This window comes from Falco cherrug, chromosome 1 (genome assembly GCF_023634085.1).
Source record: "Falco cherrug isolate bFalChe1 chromosome 1, bFalChe1.pri, whole genome shotgun sequence".
Classification (NCBI taxonomy): Eukaryota; Metazoa; Chordata; class Aves; order Falconiformes; family Falconidae; genus Falco; species Falco cherrug.
Genome location: NC_073697.1, coordinates 27,162,894 through 27,184,541, shown reverse-complemented (window position 1 = coordinate 27,184,541; position 21,648 = coordinate 27,162,894). Strand labels below are relative to the sequence as shown.

At 36.8% G+C, this 21,648-nt stretch overlaps 1 protein-coding gene across 4 annotated transcripts in view; it reads left to right on the top strand.

Annotated features, from left to right (window-relative positions):
* UBE2K (ubiquitin conjugating enzyme E2 K) overlaps positions 1-20,907 on the top strand; it is a 42,999-nt gene extending 22,092 nt beyond the window's left edge. For all 4 annotated transcript variants that reach the window (XM_055700780.1, XM_055700779.1, XM_055700782.1 and 1 more), the window contains 5 exons: positions 3,733-3,791; positions 6,161-6,243; positions 15,496-15,595; positions 19,061-19,189; positions 19,544-20,907. In XM_055700780.1, coding sequence (XP_055556755.1) covers positions 3,733-3,791; positions 6,161-6,243; positions 15,496-15,595; positions 19,061-19,189; positions 19,544-19,618 — 446 coding nt within the window. In that variant the 3' untranslated portion in view covers positions 19,619-20,907. The remainder of the gene's footprint in view (positions 1-3,732; positions 3,792-6,160; positions 6,244-15,495; positions 15,596-19,060; positions 19,190-19,543) is intronic.
* The last annotated feature ends 741 nt before the right edge of the window (positions 20,908-21,648 follow it).

Genomic DNA, 21,648 nt, shown 5'->3' with positions numbered 1-21,648 from the left:
CCCAGAGTTCCTCTGCTGTCCAGCAAGTAACGGCAGGTCCCTGCCTGTGCCCCTACACTTTCCCCCATCATCTCTGTCCTCATCTCATCAGCCAGTAGTGTTTAGCTGACAGAGGACAATGTCTAAAAGAAGGTAATTTCTTCTGGTTATAACATGTGCCTTCAATTTAGAAGGAGAACTATGCCATGGATCTGAAATACATTGTTGTACTGGTGACCTGTTTGGAAGTGGATCATTCTGTTAAGTGTAACAGTTGGGGTTTTTTTTGCAAATATAGTTGCTCTTGTAAAACCAAGTCCTATATACAATTATTGCAAATACAATACAAATATTGCAAAATTAAGTTAATTGGATACTGGGAAACATTTCAATGGTGAGGGGAGGGTGATGTTTTGTGGGGTTTTGGTGGTAGTGGTTTTTTTACATTCAGAGTTAATCCTCAGGCGAGTTGGTTTGTATGGCTTGCCTTCCCCCCTGCCCCCCTCCAGGTCAGCACTACCTCAGCTAATAAAATGGCCCTTTTTTGGAGAACAAATTGAGTTATTCGAAATGAAAGATGTATTCATATGTCAAGTTAAAAACTGTATAGCAGTTCATAAAGAGGGTAAAAAAAGATTTGAACGTCTGTCTGGAGAACTGGGTTCTGTGTAATGCTGGATAATTCAGCTGGACCAAATTTTCAAAAGCTGAGCACTGTGTATTCAATATTCAGCATATCCTGCTAACAAAAATCAGCAGTATGTATTTAGTGTGGAGTTTGTTGATGTGAAATGCATGCATACTTACATATGAGTACATTTAATGATGAGGATATTGTAAATATACCTTTTGGGGGGCTAAAACTATCGTGTACTGTGATTATGGGAGGGAGCCCATGAAAAAATAGTATGATCGTATGCTTGCTTTAATCTAGAAGGCATATGCACCAAGAGCAAAATGAAGGTTACAGCACCCCAGTTTCTGGTGTTTCCTGACACTTGAATAATTTACTTTGGAATGTTAATATTTCTGTGTCATAGTTACATGCATTTATTCCTGTATGTAATTATGAAGGTCTTGGCAGTGTATGTAGCTTACATTTTTTGACTAATGCAGTAATCCTGTCATCTATAGTCTGAACAATGACACAGCAGGAAGTGCTTTATGAAGAAAAACTAATTAATGCAGTAGTTCAGGTCAGACAATTCTGTGACACAGGAGGGAATTCTAGGGCCATTGTGAAGCAAAAGAACACTACTGTTTGTTGTTGAACACAGTTGGTGAGGTATCTGAAAACAAACTGCTGCTGCAGAATTCTTTTATAGGTGATGTCAGGACTTCAGTTTGAGTTATGACTGAGAGGAAGAATGCCATCTGTTGTTGACAAATTTTACAGCTTTTATTTTTCTGTCGGTGTCAACTCATATTGATCAGTTATCAGAATATTGCAAGGCACAAGGTAAATGGAAACACATCTGCATTCCATGTTAAAACATGTATGTCTGGAGAGAGGACCTTTGAAAGTCTAGATTAGTGGATGTGTAATCATGGTATAAATTTCAAGCCAAGTTTGAGCCACAGTAACTGTAAAATTTGTAATAGGGTATTTCTTCAAGGAAAATAGTTAAAACTACTCTCTCTCTGTTGTGAGACATGTTATAGTAGGAGTACAGAAGGGATATTCTGCAATAACTATTTAATTCAATCAAGTATTAAATAGCTATGAAAAAGCCATACGTATGCATACACCTTTTAAAAAAAAATCTGCAGAAATACTGGCATGAAGGAGTTAATGTTATTCACTTGTATTTTAAATGTAGTATTAAGGAAATTAATATCCAGATTTATTCAATTTGTCTTAAAGCATATATTTTGAACTGTAAACTTCAGTGCACGATGATACATTTATACAGTCGTCCCTGCAGTTTTAAAATCTTTTGGACTTGTGCGTTCCAGGTGGAAAAAATTGGTGGCTGAATAGCCTGTTATGCAGAAGGCTGTAATAGTCTGTCTTGTAAAGACAAGTTTTCATGGTAAGCAGAAGAAATGGTAATAGCTAAGGATAGGTTTTATATTACCGTACAAAATGGAGGGCAGTAAAATCATACAGGGACTGGTGAATTTTTGCAATCCAGCAACAGTGTAATTGTTCTGTTTCTTAGGAAAAAATGCTGCTGAATTATGCTTCAATTCAGACAAAAGGAAAAGCAAACTTATTTAAGGTCTGTTGCTGATGTACATCTTCAAAAATATTTCGCCTGTGCTGTCCCGTAAGCAGACAAGCCATCAACTTAAACATTGACTATTACAAATTTGGATTTATTTGCCTGCCTTCTGTTGTATTTTCTATAATATCTTCTCAAGTTAGTACTGTAGTATTTAAGTCGGAAAGAACAGCTGTGGAAGGTAGTGTAAAATGCCAAACTGATATTAACCAGTTTCAGGTGTCATGTATTAGACTGAATTACACTTTAAAAGTGAGAGCTATTACTAGCTGCTAATGTGCGTTTTGGCACAGATTAAAAGGTGCCATAGACTATAACTGTTCAGAGTATTCCTTTGAGTGGTTTTTCCCACATGTGAAACTTGCTGCCTCTATTGAGGCTACTTGAGAGTTGGTTTTGTATAGAGTGATTTGAACAGAGTAAATCACTCTTGAAGTCCCAAAGGAAATAGTTTGCAGCTTCTTCAACTTTAATTCAAGGAATTTATAAATGGTAACAAAGTGTATTGAATAAGGGAAAAGGTTTCTTTCTCAAAGAACAGCAGTAGGATGAGGAGAAAAATTGGAAGTGAGAATTGCTTTCAGTTTCTAAGTAAAAAAGTTTAAATTGTGTTAAATGTTTTGTTATACTGTGTTCTTTTTGTTATTAAACTACTGCCTGGCAAATGATTTTCAGTAAGCAGGCAGAGATAGTTTGAGATTGCTCTAGAAGACATCAGGATTGATAGTAAACTTGAACGTTAACAAAACTGTAATTGAAATAGACACAGGTAATAATATTGTAATGGGGAGAGAAAAATGAGAAGTTTAGAAAAGGGCAGTAGAAGGTGGTTGTGTCTGCCGTGCTCATACTATCCTTTACTGCATGCTGTAATCCTACAAACTATATTAATAGTAGGAGTATGTCAGTGTTTGCAGAGTTGGAGTAGAAGTTAACTGCTTCAGACAGTAATGTAGAACATAGTAACATTGGAGCCTCCTTCATTATTTTATTTTTTCTCCCCCAAAGCATGGGAGCTTTTCTTAAATGACTTAGTTGAATGGTGAGTTCCAGAAAATGAAAAATGAAATACAGTCATTTTCAGTTGTGTAATTTTGAGATTTATTGGTGTGAGGTATCAGAAGAGAGTCAAAATAATATAATACCCTGTGTTCAGCCTGAGTGTTCTGTGGCCTGTTGCTTCATCTGTTTGGGGGGATGTTTGTTCACATTTTGATGCATTTTATGGAAATAGATTATGGAAATTACAACACTGGAAATGAGAAACTGTAGGAGAATGTACATATAATATACCAAAGAAATACAGATTCTGATTTGCATAAGCAAATACAGCTTTATTAAATTGACTTTATATGCATTTATTTACAAAATGTATGACATTTAGAAGTATCTTCTAGCTAATACTTCTGAGTAAATTTGAGTTACTTGAAAACTTACCCATTTAGAAAAGTAAAATTCATTGTCATGAAAGACTAAGCTTGAGTAATGTTGTTTTTGTTTTTACTTTCTAACTTGTTGTCTTTTGCAGGTGGGAGGTATCAACTAGAAATAAAAATTCCAGAAACATATCCGTTTAATCCTCCTAAGGTACTGTAAACACTTTTTTTGAGTAGAATAATTTGGCTAACAAGTTGGTTTTGAGTATTCTTATTGATTTGCTTGCATGTATAGCCTCTTTGTAGTACCCGTGTTCCATTTTTCTTTTATTCTCTAGAAAGGCATTGGAGCTGTCCTATTTAGGTAGAAATAATGCAGAATGCATAGCTGTGTCCGATCAGAAGTACACTCTGATTATTCCTAGAAGTACAAACTAGCAAATTCTGGGGAGGAGCTTGTGCCTTATTATTGACCCTCAAGTAATTTCTTTTGGCAAGAGAAATACAGTTTTCAAATAGCCATAGTCTCTACATGAAGTAAAACTGCCTTCCCTCCCCCTCAGTATCGTTGAAGAAATGCTGTAATAGATAAATATTGATTCTTTTAATTTCTTGGGCTCCATAACTTATATTTAGTAGTCTTGGCTGTAACCTACCAAGTTTCTACTAATAATGAAATAGTGAGGTGTACAGTTGTGTGACTTGAACCAATAGAGAAATATAATGGTCTTACTGCAACTCCATTGAAGGTTTGTATAAAACTTGTGATTCTGCTTCTATTCTAAATGGATCAATCTGAACAGTGCTCTCTCCAGCCACGTGCAGTGGCAACTGTATATTCCCATGTCCTGATTTAGTGCACTCTTCAGTGGCTTCTGATGAATCAGCAGACTCCTGAGTTGTCTGACGCTGCTTCTTGATTGGTTTTCCGTTTGCCTGAAAGATGTCTTTGAACTATGAATGTGTCCTAGATACTGATTATTTTCACCCTGGTATGTAATACTGGGAAGAAACTAGAGAAGAGGAGGAAGGGAGAAGTGCCAGTAGCTCGTAGCTCCTTGGCTTTTGTCCTTTGAATGACTTGCTTGAGGCTAGAGTGAAAGAAAGTCCTAATGAAATATCCGTTGGTTTCAGTTCTTTCATCTGCATGTGTTCTGGAGGGAGCTAAAATAAGGAGAACTGAAACAGTTCGTAGATGCTGAAAGATGGGTCTGTGGACCATGGTTTAGTTGCTGCTTTAGGGTTTGGTGGTTTCCGTTTCTGAAGTTTATAGACAGCTGTTAGAAGCTCAGTGCACTGTAGCATAGTACTGCTGAGTCTGGAGTCTTGAATTGGAGGCCTTTTTGCTTTGTGTCTAGCCCTGCCTTTCATCCGAAGGATTTCTTTATCTCGTTCAGTATGTGCTTTGACAGCCATTGTTACCCGTCATTCACTATGAGAAATTACCTAGTATTTACATGGCTTTTTATGTTTTTCAGAGTGATGATCTCTGATTTTCTGTGCTGAAAAGCAAAACTGTTATGGTCTTGCCAATTTATACACCATGATTGCACTGATTTTATTATAGCCCTGGATGTACAGTCTTTTGCTGTAGTGCCTGACAAATAATGTGTTCTCTGCACTGAATTGCTTGCAGATCAGGGGCAAAGTTGAAAGTTCTGTGCTGCATGTAAGATGTTTGTGAAGAGTTTTGGGTTGAGGAGGTAGAAATGAGAAACAGAGATAGGTCAAAGTCACTAGAAGGCAGTTAAAGTGCAACTTGAAATGAGGTGTTTGAAGAAAATGAAGGAGAAATTTCTAAAGGTGTGTATATATTCCTTTCGGAGGACAGCTTTGGGTTTTGAGACTCTTAAAAGAAAATGCTGCTTTTAACTCTGTCTTTAAAAAAAACCAAAATGAAACTGATTTTATTTATGCTTTATGAGCATGCATACACTTGATTTTACTGAAAAAATGTGCACATGATCAATGAATGAATGCCAGGACTTGATACTTTCAACAGCAAAGAAGAATAATTGTAACTTAATTAAGGTTTAGTTGTTTGAAGAGGTTTCTGTGTATGGGTAATGAGACTGTTGTAGAAGTGGTGGCATCCGCCAAGGAAATTTTTTGTAATTCTTCTGTAGCTACCAGCAATTTAGCTGAACGGTGAGATCCCATGCCTACGTTAAGAGTTTAGGGACTTGTCTCACTTCGTAAATGCTAGAAAGTCCATTTTTAAGTCTGTATTTGACAGTCTGCTTATGTTGAAACACTGATACTACTGGAGGATATTTCTAAACAGCTTTGTGTGATGCAGGGATATACACACATATGACAGTGTATGTAAAAGCAGTTAGGGATGAATTTGATGTCCATTATGTTTTTGAGTAAACTAAGGTGCTGTCTAACAAATGGCCTTGCAAACTTGAAGCCTCCTGAAATAAGTGGTATCATATGCCTTATTTCTGGTTTTTAGCTTGCTATGTCCTAAATTAGCATTTATTTATAACATTATTAGGAATAGTGTATTTTAAATGTTTACTTAATATACTGCATTTAATAACCATTTTTGGTTTTTAAAATTGTCTTGTTTTGTAGGTGCGGTTTATCACCAAAATATGGCATCCTAATATTAGCTCAGTCACTGGGGCCATTTGTTTGGATATTCTGAAAGATCAATGGTAAGATTCCATATGGATTTAAATGTGCAAAATCAAATACTCCAGTGTCCTGGATAGGAAGCAACAGCTTATGTTGCTTTTTCGCTTTGTGTTTGTTTTTTGAGATGTTCTTAAAGCTTACAATACTTCACTGTAGTATTTTGAGTTGAAAAGATGCAAATGAAACGATTGCGTGGTGATTTTTGGAAAGTACTGAGTAGATATTATATGCATAGAGAGCTTTTCCAAAAATGTTTACACTAGGGTTTGGGTAAACACTTCATTGTTGTTGTTCTGGGTGTTTTTGTAGGAGTTATTTTTTTATTGTTGTTTATGTAGTTCTTTTCCATTAACAAATGCTACTTACTGCCTTCTGAATTTTGTCCTTTCAGCTTCCAGAGGTGTAAGCAGAAAAAACCCCAAGTGCTTATCTTCATTATCATTCTTGCCTTCTGCTTCCAAATAAAATTAGTTCTGAGAGAGCTAAAACAATGTGTGAAGTGAGTCTGGGAGTATAAAAGGTAACAGGTCAGCAATAGAAAAGGGAGAAGAAGAGACTGGCTGTACTGATTCTGTCTCATGGTTGTCACTGATAATACTGATCATTTGCACCTCTCTAAATCTTTTGACTTTTAGTTGCTGGTCAGTTGCTGTCTTTTGATTACTTGTTACTGAAAAAGTTTTAATAGCCAAAATCTGTGGAATAGACCTGTAAATGTCCAAACTGTAACAGCTGAAGTCATTGTTCATTTGTTTTTCCAAGGATTGACTTCACGTGGTTTGAAGGTCCTATGCACCAATTATAATGATAGACATGGTATCTAACATGAATGGAATTAATCTTTGTTATTTTCTTCCATGTCTCCCCCAAAAGAATAGGACTGTAATTCCCCACCAGATAATATCACTATCTAATCTGTACAAGCTGCAAATGCTTGTAAATTCAACAACTTCATCAAGACTGCTATTGGCCAAGCAGACATCAGTTGGGTTTGAAAGAGAAACTCTAGGGCAGAAAGCTTGAGCTGAGGTCTTGCAAGGTGACTCATCCAGTGTATTGATGTTCTACAGAGTGAGAAGATTATGCAAATCATGTGGCATAGGATAGTGTAAATTACTAAAACAATTTCATAATAATCATAAGCTGTTGCCTTTTTCTGGAACTGAATGTTTTGTCTTATAGTCTTGGAGCACTTGATGTTCTTTCAGGTAGTAGAATTTTCAATATACATGCCATGGTACGTGGTGTGATTTTTATCAGTAAAGCCAGTGCACTTTTGTACCTGCACCTAGTTATTCATACTACCCTACAGTTCTACTGGAGATTAATGACTCTTTAACTGTGCAAGTTCGGTTTCCTGGGAGATTGTACTCTAAACTCAATTATTTTTAAACAATTGAGATTTGGAAAGGAAGAACAGGAGAGGACATTTGACTTGTGTTCTTGTAGTCTTTGAAATTTAGATCTTGTACAGATAACTTAATTCTGTGTCTTGGTTCTGCCTGACAAAAAAAAAAAAGTTAATACCTTTTCTCACCAAGATTTGTATGTAAAATAAGAGTATTGGAACAAGATCTTGCCTTCTGTGTATTTAAACCAGCTGGCACAGGGAGCATGAATATTATGCCACTTATATACTGTTAAACATTTCCTTTGAAACACTGTCTTCATTTGGAAACTCTAAGAAAAGAATTTCACAGAATTTGTTGCTGGTGGTGGGAGGCTTCCTATACAATATAATCCTGTTTTCAAATGATTATTAATGTAGTGATCCCTTCATTTTCTAGTGGTGTTCTTGGTAAGTTTTGTTTTTTTCAATTGTAGGATGGTAAATGAAAATCACTTGACATTGTTGAAGTGCTTGGAAAGCTTCAGGTCCTTTGGAGAAAACTGTTGTGGCTACCTCCATCCTTTCTTGTTTGAAGAATTTCAGTGTTGTGATAAGAATTTTTTTATGAGTAGCTTCCTAAAACTTCCTGAGCCACATGAATGGTTAATATTATTTAAACAGTTTGTTTATTGTTATTCCATATATGCTGTTTACACTGAGAAATGCCCACATGACCGTGTAAGTTTTCTGCATATGTAGGTTGGACAGTGGTTTGAATAAAAAGATAGCTTCATTAGAAAGCAAACAAAGAACCCAAGCAACACCCCCTCAACCTGGATAATTTAATATTTGATGGATTTCACCAGGTATTGAAAGGTAAATGGGGCAAATGCGATTCTGAAATATTCTAATGGCTGTGTTCTTAGAAAATGTATTTAGCTTCACAGTCTCTCTTGTCAAATCTTTTAGTAACAAGCTGTTTCTGAAGTGCCGCTTCATTGACTTGTAATGCTCTTAACTGAATAATGCTGCTCTTGTTGCTGTGTTCAAATGTAAGTCTCAAATTCCTATGCATATCTATGTCTTTCAGTGGGGTCAGTGGGAGTTGAGGGACAGAATTTGGGCCTGTGGGACTTAGTGGGATTTCTTAAAGAGTTAATAAACTGATAAAATACACATTTATATGGTGAATACAAATACAAAGATTTTAATGTGTTTGTACAGTTTACAAAAAAGTCCCTTTCCTACTCACCCATGCTATGATAATGATTTTCTATTTTAATGAGCGTATTTAAGGTATTGTTCTGCATATTGGCAGGAGGTTTTATCAGTTTGCAAAGTAATGCCTCTAAATGATTCTTTTTTTTTATAAGTCTAATGGTATTCTTTCTCCCCACGCTATATGCTTGATGCTGAAACTCTTTGCAGCTGTGGATTTTCATCACGTTTAGATTTGTAAATACCTGTTACGCCGGTTTGTTTGCAAAACAGCTACTGTTGGCTGGTTGAATTAAAATAGGAGTATGATTTTGTAGGAGTACTGTTTATGCTGATCTGGTATGACTTTTGTTATGTGGTTTCATTTACTGTAGCCTATATTTATCTTCCAGGTTAGTATTCTGTCTCAAAATTTTATACTTGGATATAAAATATATCTAGTGATGTTCATTGAAACCTGAGAACTAAATTACTTGAAAGCAGTTCTGCATAAATCCCTTGAGCAGTGATCACGAAGTGATTGTGTTTTGTCTGTGTGTATGGCTACAAAAAACTCTTGGCTCTTGTGGTTTTGACAGTCTGTCCTGGTTTTGGCTGGGATAGAGTTAATTTTCTTCCTAGTAGCTGGTACAGTGCTGTGTTTTGGATTTAGTGTGAGAATAATGTTGATAACACACTGATGGTTTAGTTGTTGCTGAGCAGTGCTTACTCTTAAGACAAGGCCTTTTCAGTTTCCCATGCTCTGCCGCTGAGGAGATGCACAAGAAGCCAGGAGGGAGCAGAGCTGCGACAGCTGACCCAAACTAGCCAAAGGGATATTCCATACCATAGAATGTCATGCTTGGTGTATAAAGTGGGGGGAGTTGGCCGGGGGCTGCTGATCGCTGCTTGGGGACTGGCACCCATCGGTCAGTGGGTGGTGAGCAACTGTACTGTGCATCACTTGTTTTTCTTGGGTTTTATTTGTGTCTCTTTTTGTTGTCTCCTTTTTTATTCTTTCTTACTTTACTTCAAGCTGTTCTTACTTAACCCACAGGTTTTACCTTTTTCTGATTCTTCTCCCCACTGGGGCAGGGGGTGGAGAGCAAGGGGAGTGAGCATGCAACCGTTTGGTATTTAGTTGCAGGCTGTGGTTTAAACTGTGACACAGTCAAAATAAAAATTAATAAGAATATCTTTTTCATACTGGCTGTACTGGAGGATTCATGCTTCAGCTTTAGTTGAGATGCAGAGATTATTATTTTTAATAGATATATATTATATATATATAAAAAATAGATATATAATAAGCAACAGCCAGCTTGTTGTAATAAAATTTTCTTGGGTATCTGAACCTGCTGGTTTTTGTTCAGGGTGTTTGAGCCTGAACTTCCTTAAAGCTTTGAGAAAAATGCAGAGAATATTAGTATTGTTTGAGGGAACTCTTCAGTGAGTAGGCTGTCTTCCCCACCCCAGCACTATGTCAAAGCTATTCTATTATTATTTTTCTTTCCCTAACGGGTGCCCATTCTTGTATTTCTCCTGTAAATAGTAACTATACAACAGGCTTCCACTCAAAGGCTTTATTCTTTTCCTCCCTTCTTCCAGATTCCATAAACCTTTGGTACAAGTTCCCAGAGCTTTTCTCTTGGATTAACAAGCTTAGTTATTTTACAAATAGAATAAATATTGCAGACTGTATTTAAATAATAAACTGTTCTCAGTAGCCATGTTTGTTGACAGAGTGGAGCACCAATGTGCTGGCTGCAGCTGTTCCTGCTGTTCTGCTGGGTTACCTCTCCAAGTAACCGGCAAGGTTGTTTCCAGATAGACATGTACAGAACATAAGTAAAAACATGCTAAATGGAAAATCACTTAGCCTTTAAATATGAAGAAGAAAAATTGGCAGTGTTTCATAATCTTCTTTAGGACTCTTTCAGCTCGTTGAAAGGTAAGAGATTTCTTACCTCAGGCATGCTGGGTACAGCTGGCTTGCTGTGCTTCTTAAGATTATCACTATATTAACCCAAACTAGGGGTGCTCTTTTTTTAATGGAAATGCCCCAGGATATTACCTTAAAAAAAAAAAAAGTGTAGGCGAATAAAACATCTATCAGCTTTCTTTGTTCTGGTTCAGTCCAGGTTTCCCTTGCTGTTTAACAAATGTAATGCCTATAGAAAGCCTTGGTTTTGGATAGGATCTCTGGGTGGAGGCTCCTAGTTTGAAGTTCTCAGAGGGACAGTGCTTCCCTGTAGTGAGCTCTCCGCAGCTCACTGGTAGATGTTACTGGTCTTTCCTCGCATTTTGTAGGTGTCAAACTTGCAAGCCTGCATAGCGGCTAGGCGGCAGCATTTTGAAATGGGGGTGGGAGTCAAGGGTTATTGTAAACCTTAGGAGAAAACGGGGGCCTGTGCTGTCATATGCAAGGCAAATAGGGTGTTGGGATGTAGAAAGTTTTACCTGCAAAACTCATGATACAAGCTGTCTGCTTTTTATTTATGATTGGTCAGGCTTCCACTGGAGTAGTGTCTTCACTTTGACTGTTGTATTCCAAGGAAGATGGGAACCATGGGAAAAATCCAAAGTGAAGTAAAAAGAATGATGGTCTAAGCAAATACAACCTGCAGTGAAAGTTTGGAAAGCCATTTTAGTATGCAGAATATCCAGCATGGCGAAACAACTAAAATAGATTTTCAGAAAAAATCTTGTGAGGCTCCAGTTAAAAACAGATTAGACAGAAGTCTGACAGGAGTGAAACCAAACCTTGCCTTTGGCAAGGAGGAGAGAAAAAACCTAAACCCTGAGCATGCAGCTAGCTTGGGTTACCAAAGGGGATTGGTTGAACTCCATGAGATGTTGCACATAAATCCACACCTAGAAATAAACTTCAAATGTGAGAAGAGCTGGAAATCTATTTTTTTCAGGATTCTATTCTAGAAAAAATAAACCCTTGAGGAGCACTAGAAAATGTTAAAGGCATGTATTTTTCCACTGGAAGTTCATTTTAAGGAGAATACAACTCTTCCACTCCCCGCCCCCCCCCCCCCCCCAGCACATTCTTCTCAGCTTGTGAGGACGTTGTCTGGGGGTATGTGTTGGGTTTTTAGTTTTGTGTCACTATCAGCCCAGATTCTCCTCCAAAACTGGTGATGAGAATTGGTTTTGCTTTTTGCTGATGAGGAACATGTCTTGTCTTACTAGTGTCTATACACATAGTTCTGGGCAGTCATCTCCATTCACTTTATTCTCCCAAAATAAGGTAATGGGTAGGAAGAAGAGCTTTTTAAGGTACTTGGGAAATGAGAATCTATTTTTAGCTGTCCCTCCAGTTTCTTCTGGGAATTTTCATTTATGTCTGAAAACTTAAGACTAAGCTACTTAGAAAATAACAAGCCTTTCTTACTTTCTTTGATGTGGAAAACTAATTGGTGTCCTAAAGGTAGAAAATATTATATGAGTATACAATAGTTGTATGAAATATGTCAGATTTTTTTACCATTAATCGCAAACTTTAATTTCCTTTTGTCAATACTGACAGCAGGTGAAGCTGTAACAGGTTTTCTTTTATGATTTGAGGGCTTACTTCTTTAAATATTTCTGTCCAGTGAAGACTTTGTCTTTTTATGCATGAGATGTGAAAGCCACTTTGAGACATGGGACTTGAAAATAAGTTGTAAACTACATTTTTAAACCTTTCTACGTATGTAACTAAACTTGTCTTGTCTATAACCTTATTATTTTGGAGTTTTGAGTTTTCTGAGCATATAGCCATCTGCATATCCAAATGGATGAGGTATTTATTTATACTACTCATTTTGAAATTGGAATGTCAGAACAGAAGTTCACGTCTCAGTATGCTATATATAAAAATCTACAAACATAACAGATGAACAGGGCTGAAGGGGCCTAGCAGCTTGGAAAGCCAGAGCCAGCTAGAGCCAGCGCAGAACTTGTGTTCTAGACATCCATGGCAAATTTGGTCCTTAGTAATGCCCTCTGCTCCCCAAGGTATCTTTTCCACTCCCAGAAGATACAGCATAAATGGAAGTAAATTGCATGTAAAAGCAATGCAAGGGGCCACAACCCCTTTCCTGTCGTCTTCTCTACTTTAAATAATGGCAGTGTTTTCAGATGTTTCTAAAGTAGAAGGATTTCTGTAAAAGAAGGTGCAGAACAGCTTGCATTTTTTGAAGGTTATTGTGGTATTAGTTATAGCTGATAGATATTTCGTGTTAAGTCTATCTTTAAAACTCCACTAACTAGCATAATAGAATTCCTTAACTGGGAAAAAATACTTGAGCTTTTATAGTGTGTATTGTTGATGTGGTAGTTCCTCAAATTCACTGCATAAAAATAAAAAGGGTTAAATCCATTTGAGCATAGTAATGCCTGAAAGACTTAGCATTCTGTGACACCTGAATGCCAAAATAGTAAACATGTTGCATTACACTCATTTGGTATTAGCAGAGACCACTGTGAACTGTCATCAATGCATACATTAACTAGATTAATTTCAAGACTGTATAAACCAATAAGGATTGCAAAGAACAGAAATTACGAGAGTAAAATAGCATAGGTACATGTAAAGCAAAAATATTGCTATGTTATTTCACTGAAGTTTTTGTGTGTGTGATTTAGGTGTGGAAAAACAAGATGTTTATTACTCTTAGTTTACTGTGTTAACCAGGCTGTCATCACACAACTGAGGGTATGTTTCAGTGACTAGGTGTTCTTCATCTGATTAAATATGATCTTAGTAGTTAATCCCCAGCTTTGTGATTTAAAGAAACATTCTTTGGCTTGGAACCTGAAATACTTAAATTTAACTGGAAGAGAATCTGAAATTTGGGAGGTGTGGTGGGGTGGTGTGCAAGGGTGGAGTTTAGTTATTAAGTAGTAGGTTTGGAAAAGGAGAATTATATGTAGAATTCAGATCTAAAAGCATGAGGGTTTTTTGAAGATTTAAGCCTCCAAAGTTCAGCTTGAGGGACTTGAAGCTGATGTAGCAGTTGGAATGAGACAATATGTGCTAATTAAAATCTCTGTCACTTGGGATGTTTCTCACTTGCGTTTTGATGTAGAACACTGCACTGTTAAAACTCAGTGATGATTATCAAGCTAAAAAAAAAGTTTCTAGGAAAAAATCTTCTAGAATTAGAAACAATTAGGGAAGAAATGCCATATTTGAATAGTTAGTGGCATAGCAGGAAAGCTGTAAATGTAATCGTCTAGGAATATAATATTGATGTGTCACAGATGTACCTCCGTTTTACAAGCATCTATTCTTTGTTCATCTGCATACTGTACTGGAGTATCTCAATACAATGCCTTGGTACTAGAAAATACATAAATTACTGGAAAATACATATATTTCTGAAATGTGAAACTGGGAATAGACTTGCAAACTTGTTTCCTTTGTATCTGGATGTTCTGGTCAAACTGTTCCACACCTACTCTAACAGACTCCCTGTGTTTACTTTCAGTCTTCTGAAAAGAAGAAACCATTTTCTGTTGACTGAAACTTGAATGGTTTGTCTGTAAGAAACTGGATGCCTACATTTCACAACTTTCCTCTGACATTTCATGTGCCATAACCATTTTGCTCAAATCTAAGATGTCACATTTACCCACTTACCTTTCTACTAGTACTTAAGCAGAGTAAGCAGTTCTGTGTTTTGGCTTGAACATCTGTCTGTGCCTTCCCCACAGCAATTAAGAGCTACTGAACTCGTTCAAATCCACTGAAATACTGAACTTTCACAGATTCACTGGGGTCTTTATTTGGTTTCCAGTGTGTGCCTGCTGAAATGGTAGATCAGAGAGAGTACTCGTGGTCAAAATCTAATTAATCTGTGTATTTAAAATGTTACAGCTTTCCAGATTTACAGTGTATAACAATTTCATACCTCTACTTTTACTATATTATGGAAGTCTTTTGCTCTAGGTATACTTCTGAAATCAAGATAAATTATGAGATCTTGGAACTTTAGAAGTTCCAACTCTAGAACTACGCTACCTTCAACAGGGTTCTTTCACAGGGGCAAAAGAGTGACTTTACAGCATCATCATGACTACAGGATGTTTTCCTGCTTCTGACAGTCATGTCAGGTTGAAATGAGAGGAAGCTGAGATAATATTTTCAACTGCACATTCTGTAATAGCCAAACCCTTTTATTATAGTAGTAATTCACTATGTAAATGGTTGAATTTTGTTGAAAAAAAAAAATAAAATCGTATTAAAACTGATCAATGCAGAAGATATCTAGTATATAAAATTATTTATCTGTTACAAGTATTTAAAACACAGGTCGCTATTTCTGTATATGCTATTTTGCTATGAAGAATGCCAGCAGAGGGAGCACACGTGGGCTACCAGTTCAGTACCTAGACCTTACATAAGGTGCTGTTACTGGTAGTAAGGAAGAATGACACCAACTTGAATTGCCTTTTTATTATTTTTTTTCATCTGAAAAAAATTCTGTTCAGTGGGCATGGTCAAATGTGTAGGTCAAGGACTGTATTGTCCAAAAGCATTGTTAATAAGAAAGTCCTCATTTAAAACCCTATTTAAATATATCTATGGAGTGGTATTGTAATACCTATAAGCCGCAGCAGTTTAAAGTTACTATTCTTAGACTTACAATCTGTACACATACTCTTGTGTCTTCTGTGATACTAGTACAGGAGCAAAGGTGAGTACAGGCTTGGGATTTGGTAAAGTCATTTTGAAATTTTTTTGTTTTAGGGCAGCAGCAATGACTCTAAGGACGGTGTTGTTATCACTGCAAGCGTTGTTGGCAGCTGCAGAACCAGATGATCCACAGGATGCAGTAGTGGCAAACCAGGTAAGATACTCGGTTGGCTGTGAATTTGTAACACTTCTGTAACCTTTGCTAACTCAAATTAGGTCCCAAACCTTGGGGGAGATAAAGATTTTGAAGAATTCATTGGAAATTTCCTTTACAACTAAGTGTGAGTTACTACAGTGTTTTGTGCTCTTTACTGTTTGGATTCCAGAGGAAGCAGCAGTTATTTTTCAGTGTCAGGAGGTTTATTTTGTTAGTTTTGTTCCTTATTTAGCTTGTCAGAAGTGTCAGGAGATAACAGCATAGTAAAATGAATTCCAGTACAACTTGCCTCTTAAAATCTAAGTCTTCTAGCGTAAGAAAAGCAATGTTGTTTAAATTAGTTTAAAATGTGTTTTAATTTGATGGCGTTCGTTGGATTTGGTTTGGGATGTAACTCCTCTTCCAGATTAATATGAATATTGTTGAGCACTGTATTTGTTTAATGTCAAAATTTTATGAATAATGGCTTTACGTGAATTACTTTTGCCTGTTCTCTGAATGAAGCATCCTGTGTATTTTGCCTTTGTAAGTACTTGGGATAACCGTTTTAGTCACTGGTTGAATTGGTATCAGTAGAATTCTATAATCACAGGGATCGTTACTTTTCAGACAGTAGCAATAACCTGTAAAAAGTAATACAATGTCAGTTGAGTCTTATGCCATACCAGGACTGACATGGTTCTGTTTAAAGTGTTGATGAAAGACAGGAACAGTCATTCCATAACTTAATAGTCCAACAGTTTTCAACAAAATTCCAAGTATGGCATGTTCTTTTCCTTCATACTTGAGGGGGGGTAGGGGTGCAGGGAGGGAGAGAGAGAGAGAGAGAGTAAAGGCCTGGCTTCCCCATCGACTGCTAGTAAGGCTGTTAGTAGCAACAGAACAAAGCGAGTATAAGGTTCTTCCAGCATCCGTTTCATCTATATATCCTGGAAGTCAGGACCCTTCAGGGTAGCGTAACATGGTGTGTACTCCTTCCCTCTAAAAATCTCTGTGGGACGATAGGTTAGCGGTTTATCAAACCTGTTAGGATTTGGAGGGGAACACGGAAATCGGAGGTAGCCCATTGCAGGACTGGGTGGAGGAGAGCTGTTTGTTACTGCTATAGTCAGTAGTAAGTACAGAAGGGCTTGCGTGTGGGATTCTGCAGTACTGTAAGGCTGCTCTGAACAAATGTCCCTGAACAGTGCTGTCAGACTGAATTGCTCTGTGCAGGGAGCATTGTTGCAAAGGCCAGCAAGGCCACCAGGCATGTCCCTGCACTGGTTTTTCTTGCCAGATGCATGCACTTGCTGTCACATGCTATTAAACAAAACCACTTTTTCCCTTTTTACAAAGAACAAGAATAGCGTTTCCCTTTCTAGCCCTGATGGTAGAATTCTGTGGGGGAATCATAACAGTCTCTAGGAGCGCTTGAGCTGGAAAGAGTTTTTTCTCAGGCAAAGAACTTCATGAGGGTATGTGACCAGTGGGACTGTGGCATGGCTGATGTGGGGAGAATTCAGTTTCTCCTGTTCCCTGCAAATACCTGCATGAAAGCACCCAGTTCCTTCATATGTGTTTTATTTGGTGGTGGCATCCTTCTTAGTTTAGATTTGTTCTAACACTACCACCACCCAAAAAAAAAATTCCTTGTGAATTTGTTTATCCTCCATACTTATTTTTCATTATGTTAGTTTACTAAGCTATGTGTTAGACTACTAAGCTGTCCAGGTAAATGGCAGTGTCCTACAAGCTCTTGGGCTGAATCCCAGGGAGAGTTCCTGTTTGAATAACGGCAGCATTTTCAGACACCAGCTGTCTGGTGTCAAAACTACTTCAGTTAGTTGCTGGGTTTTTTTAAAGTACAGCAATTTTAACTATCTCAGATTCCTAACAGAGAGACATCAGTAAAAGGTGCCTTTAGGCTTTTCTCAATTCAGTGAGAAGCTAGATATTTACGGGTACCTAAGTAAAGGAGTTTTAATTATAGAACACTGACACCTAGTTCTGAATAAAATGCAGTTATGACTAATTCTTGCACTTCAGCTAGTTGCTTTTTATGCTTAGCAGTGTTCTCAAAAATATTTAAAAAATAAACAACTAAAACTGGGGGAAGATCTCTTAAGAGTAGAATATAGTGTGTCAGGATGCTACTGATGCTTAACTTACTCCTTCCTCTTTTCTAGTCATTACAACCAAAGAAATTTATTACAGACTGCTGTACTTAGAACACACAGAGTTATTTCCAACAATAAATTGTCTCCCATGTTTGTTTTAATGCCATTAATAAACAGGTAGTAAATGTACAAATTACTTCATTTGGAGCAGAATTAGTGGGAGGTGTACAAAGCACACTGTGCAGTGTAGTTGTATGTGTAGGAGAGAGAAAATGAAATGTACAACGGTAAAAAGTACTGTTTTCACTTTGTCAGTGCTTTATAGACTTAATAGTTGTTTTCATGTATTAATAAAAAGCTTTGATAATCAGCCCTGTTTCTGTCCTTAAGTATACCTAAATATTTGAATAATGGATTTCCCGATATCTTGTCTTATTATTTAGTGCTAAAATTTATTATATATCTAGAGATGACAATATCTACGTTTTTCAAAAGTGTAATGATTAAGGGAAAGAGTCTTTTAAAAAAAAAAAAAAAGAAAAAAGCTTGATACTATGTATGAAAATTGCTAAAATGGGAAACTCATCTTGCTTTTCTTAAGTACAGTTTATGGCAGGTGACCTGCTTTCTTGGCTTTTGAGTTCTTGGTGCAGGCTGAAAATTCTCTGTGATAAGGTCTGTTCTGTTACTTGTTAGTGATGGGATTGGTGCAAAATAATATTTATGTACCGTGTGTCTTTTTTTTTTCTGGCAAATAATAGCTTGCATGGAAAGAGTTGAAGCTTCTTAGCTTTTTGCACCTGCTCACCCGTTTTTCAGCTCTTCTTTTGTCATGTACACTATCAATATCCTTATTCTCAGGAGGAAGCCTGGTAGTAAAATGTCAGCCCTGAGTGAGAAACTGTAGACCTACTTGAAGTGTATAAAACCGGGCATATTTTCAAGCGATTAAGAAAAACATTAGAATAGTATGCAGTTATGTACATTCAGGAGATGTTAACAGAGGGGTAATTTGTGCTCTGCCATACTGAATGTAAATTTTCAGTAGCTGTGGTAAACATAGCTAATTTTCTTTTGATCAGTGCAATTGAGAGCAGTACCTGATTGTACACATGAAATACCTATTGTGTGTGATTTAACTTAAAGGCAAATGCATTAAGGCAAACGCTTGCATAGGTCTACTCTATGTGTAATCCTTACGTCCAAATTTCATTTCAAAAATAGCAGCATGATCAGTGTGAAACACTGTTGAAGATACTGTATAAAGAGTGATGGATTGCAATCTGCCACATCATCTTGCTTTTTGGTTGGATTGCTGAGTTGATTTAACTTTCTCCTTCTCCCCCTTCTCTCTTTTGTGTAGTACAAACAAAATCCAGAAATGTTTAAACAGACAGCTCGACTTTGGGCACATGTGTATGCTGGAGCACCAGTTTCTAGTCCAGAATACACCAAAAAAATAGAAAACCTTTGTGCTATGGGCTTTGATAGGGTAAGTATATATAACCTCAATATTTTTCAGTAGGGGCAGGGCAAGTATATGTATATAAATACAAGGAGTCAGTAGTATACTAAAGTAAGACTTGCTACATCCGTGACCTTTTGTAGGTCTAATCATTCTGTTTTGCTAATTATTTTTAAGGATCAGAGTTTTAAAATACTATGTTATGAGTAAATCTTGTGAGCTACCCCTGCCTTTTTGCAAACAATTTTTCTATAACTTCTTAGTTAAAATTGAGCAAATGGTAAACTAATGTTCTGATCAATCTGTGAATTTTCTTGCCACTTCTCAGAGCTGCAGGTTCACACACTGAAAAAAATCATTGCTTTTGTCTTTTCATTGCAGAATGCAGTAATAGTGGCCTTGTCTTCAAAATCATGGGATGTAGAGACTGCAACAGAATTACTCCTGAGTAACTGAGCCATGTAGAGAGAGCTGCTTCAGTAGTCCAGCTTGCCCCTTCTGGAGGAGCATCACCATCTGTTATTTTTAGGATTCTATATAGATTCTCTTTTAAAACTGGCACTCTTGCCTGATGATGCTGTCTAGGCACTATTGGAGACTGAAAAAAAACGCTCTGTAAATAAAGCTAATTAAACATCTGTGTAAATTTAAAAAGGGGAAATACTTTAATTTTTTTTCTTACTAAATATTGTAAAAATTCTTTGAGCTCAGCTAAGATAATGGGGGAAAAACATGCCTACTTTAGTGTTTAGCAGTGTGACGAAGACTAGCAGGAACTTGCTTCAGGATTTTGATTTAGTAATTCAGAAAGCAACATTTTTGAGTGTTAATCATCAGAATTGTTGGTGCCACTCATCACAGCTATCTTACTGTTTTTAACATGGATCCTATGTGCCTGTGGATTGACCTATATTTGCATGCTTGTACTTAATAGACATATTAGGTAGGGTCGCTGAAGAGAGCACCATTGAAATACTCGATTGTTCTTGTAACTTTTTTCCTGAAAGATTTTCAAGACTTACCCAAAGTTCCAAATGGTGACCTATTCAGAACCGGTTTCTTTCTAGCTTATTAATTGGGAAACCTGATTATCCTCTCCCTTACATCATACAGCTGAATATCCTCACTAAATTATGTTCCGTCATCTGTGGGTATTATGTGTGCCATTTACAGTAGTCTAGGCTCCCCTTTTAAAAAATATATTTTGAATTATCAGTAATGATTTTCATCTATCATGTTTTCTACACAACACAATCTTATAAAGAGTATGCCTCGATATAGCACAAAAAGATGGAGCTGGTTTTCTTTCCTTTTTTTTTGTCTTAAATAGATGTAAAATGTTCTTCAGTACATTCTGGATAATATGATTTCACTGGGTTTGAAGGAGGAAAAAGCTGATACTCTAGTGTACTGAGAATTAAAAATTTTTTTTCTTCGAGTACTTGATATGATGCAATCAGCTGTTTTTTGCAGCGGTTTTCTAGCTTTATTTTGGGCTTCGATTTAAGGATTGTTTACCAGGTACTTTAAAATTCATCCTTGCTTGCATTTTTCTCTAGTTGACACATGGAGGCTGTGTTGGTGTTTTCACTGTACATACTTCAAATGCACATAGAAGTAGAAGTGTGTTCTCAATTTAGCTTTCTTTTGGATTGATGTTTCTGATAAACAAGAACTGAAATCTTATCTTGGCTTGTACATACAGTCAGTCGTCTTATTCGTATTAAAATGACATTTCCTCCTGAGTGCAAAAGCTTGAAAATTATTAGTTTTGCAACTTCAAACACTAGTACATCTATTTAAAGAGAGCTGTAATGTCTTTTTGAATATGATGCTAACTTTTGAGAGTATATCTGACAAGGAAGTTCAGAGAAATCCTCAGACTAGAGAGTGTGGGGGTTGTGGATAATGGAGTACTGTATAAGTCATCTTTTCCATGACTCTGTTTTCTCCTAAACTGTGGATTAGCGGGGTGGGGAAATATATGTCTGTCTGGGGTTTTTCTGTAGCCATGAAGTACAAGTTGAAATAGTTTCACGCTTCATAGACAGTCTGTTTTATAAAACATACTAGAGGAAATCGGGAACATCAGTGTATCTGTTAAATATCTGGAGCATAGTGTTAGGGGAACAGAACCAGAAAACAGGGGTGTAGAGACCTAGCTAGTTCAGGGATGTTCCCCGTACTGCTCTGTCTGATGTTTCCAAACTTAAAATACTCCGGGGCACAGACAGTAAATACTTTGAACTCATATCAGTGCAATACTAAATGCATTTGCTTAGTCTTTATACTTACTGCTTTTTAAGGTATAGTCAGTGGTCAGTTTTCTTGGGTTTTCTTGAGTTAGTGTAGATCATTTGCAATGATGCCAAAGGAAACGAGTTGTTTTGTCTTTCCTTATATTTATTTATTATTTTTTTTTAACAAGAAGCTGCTACTGTTCAGCTGGTTTGCTAGGTGAAGACCAGGGATGGTAGGAAACTATG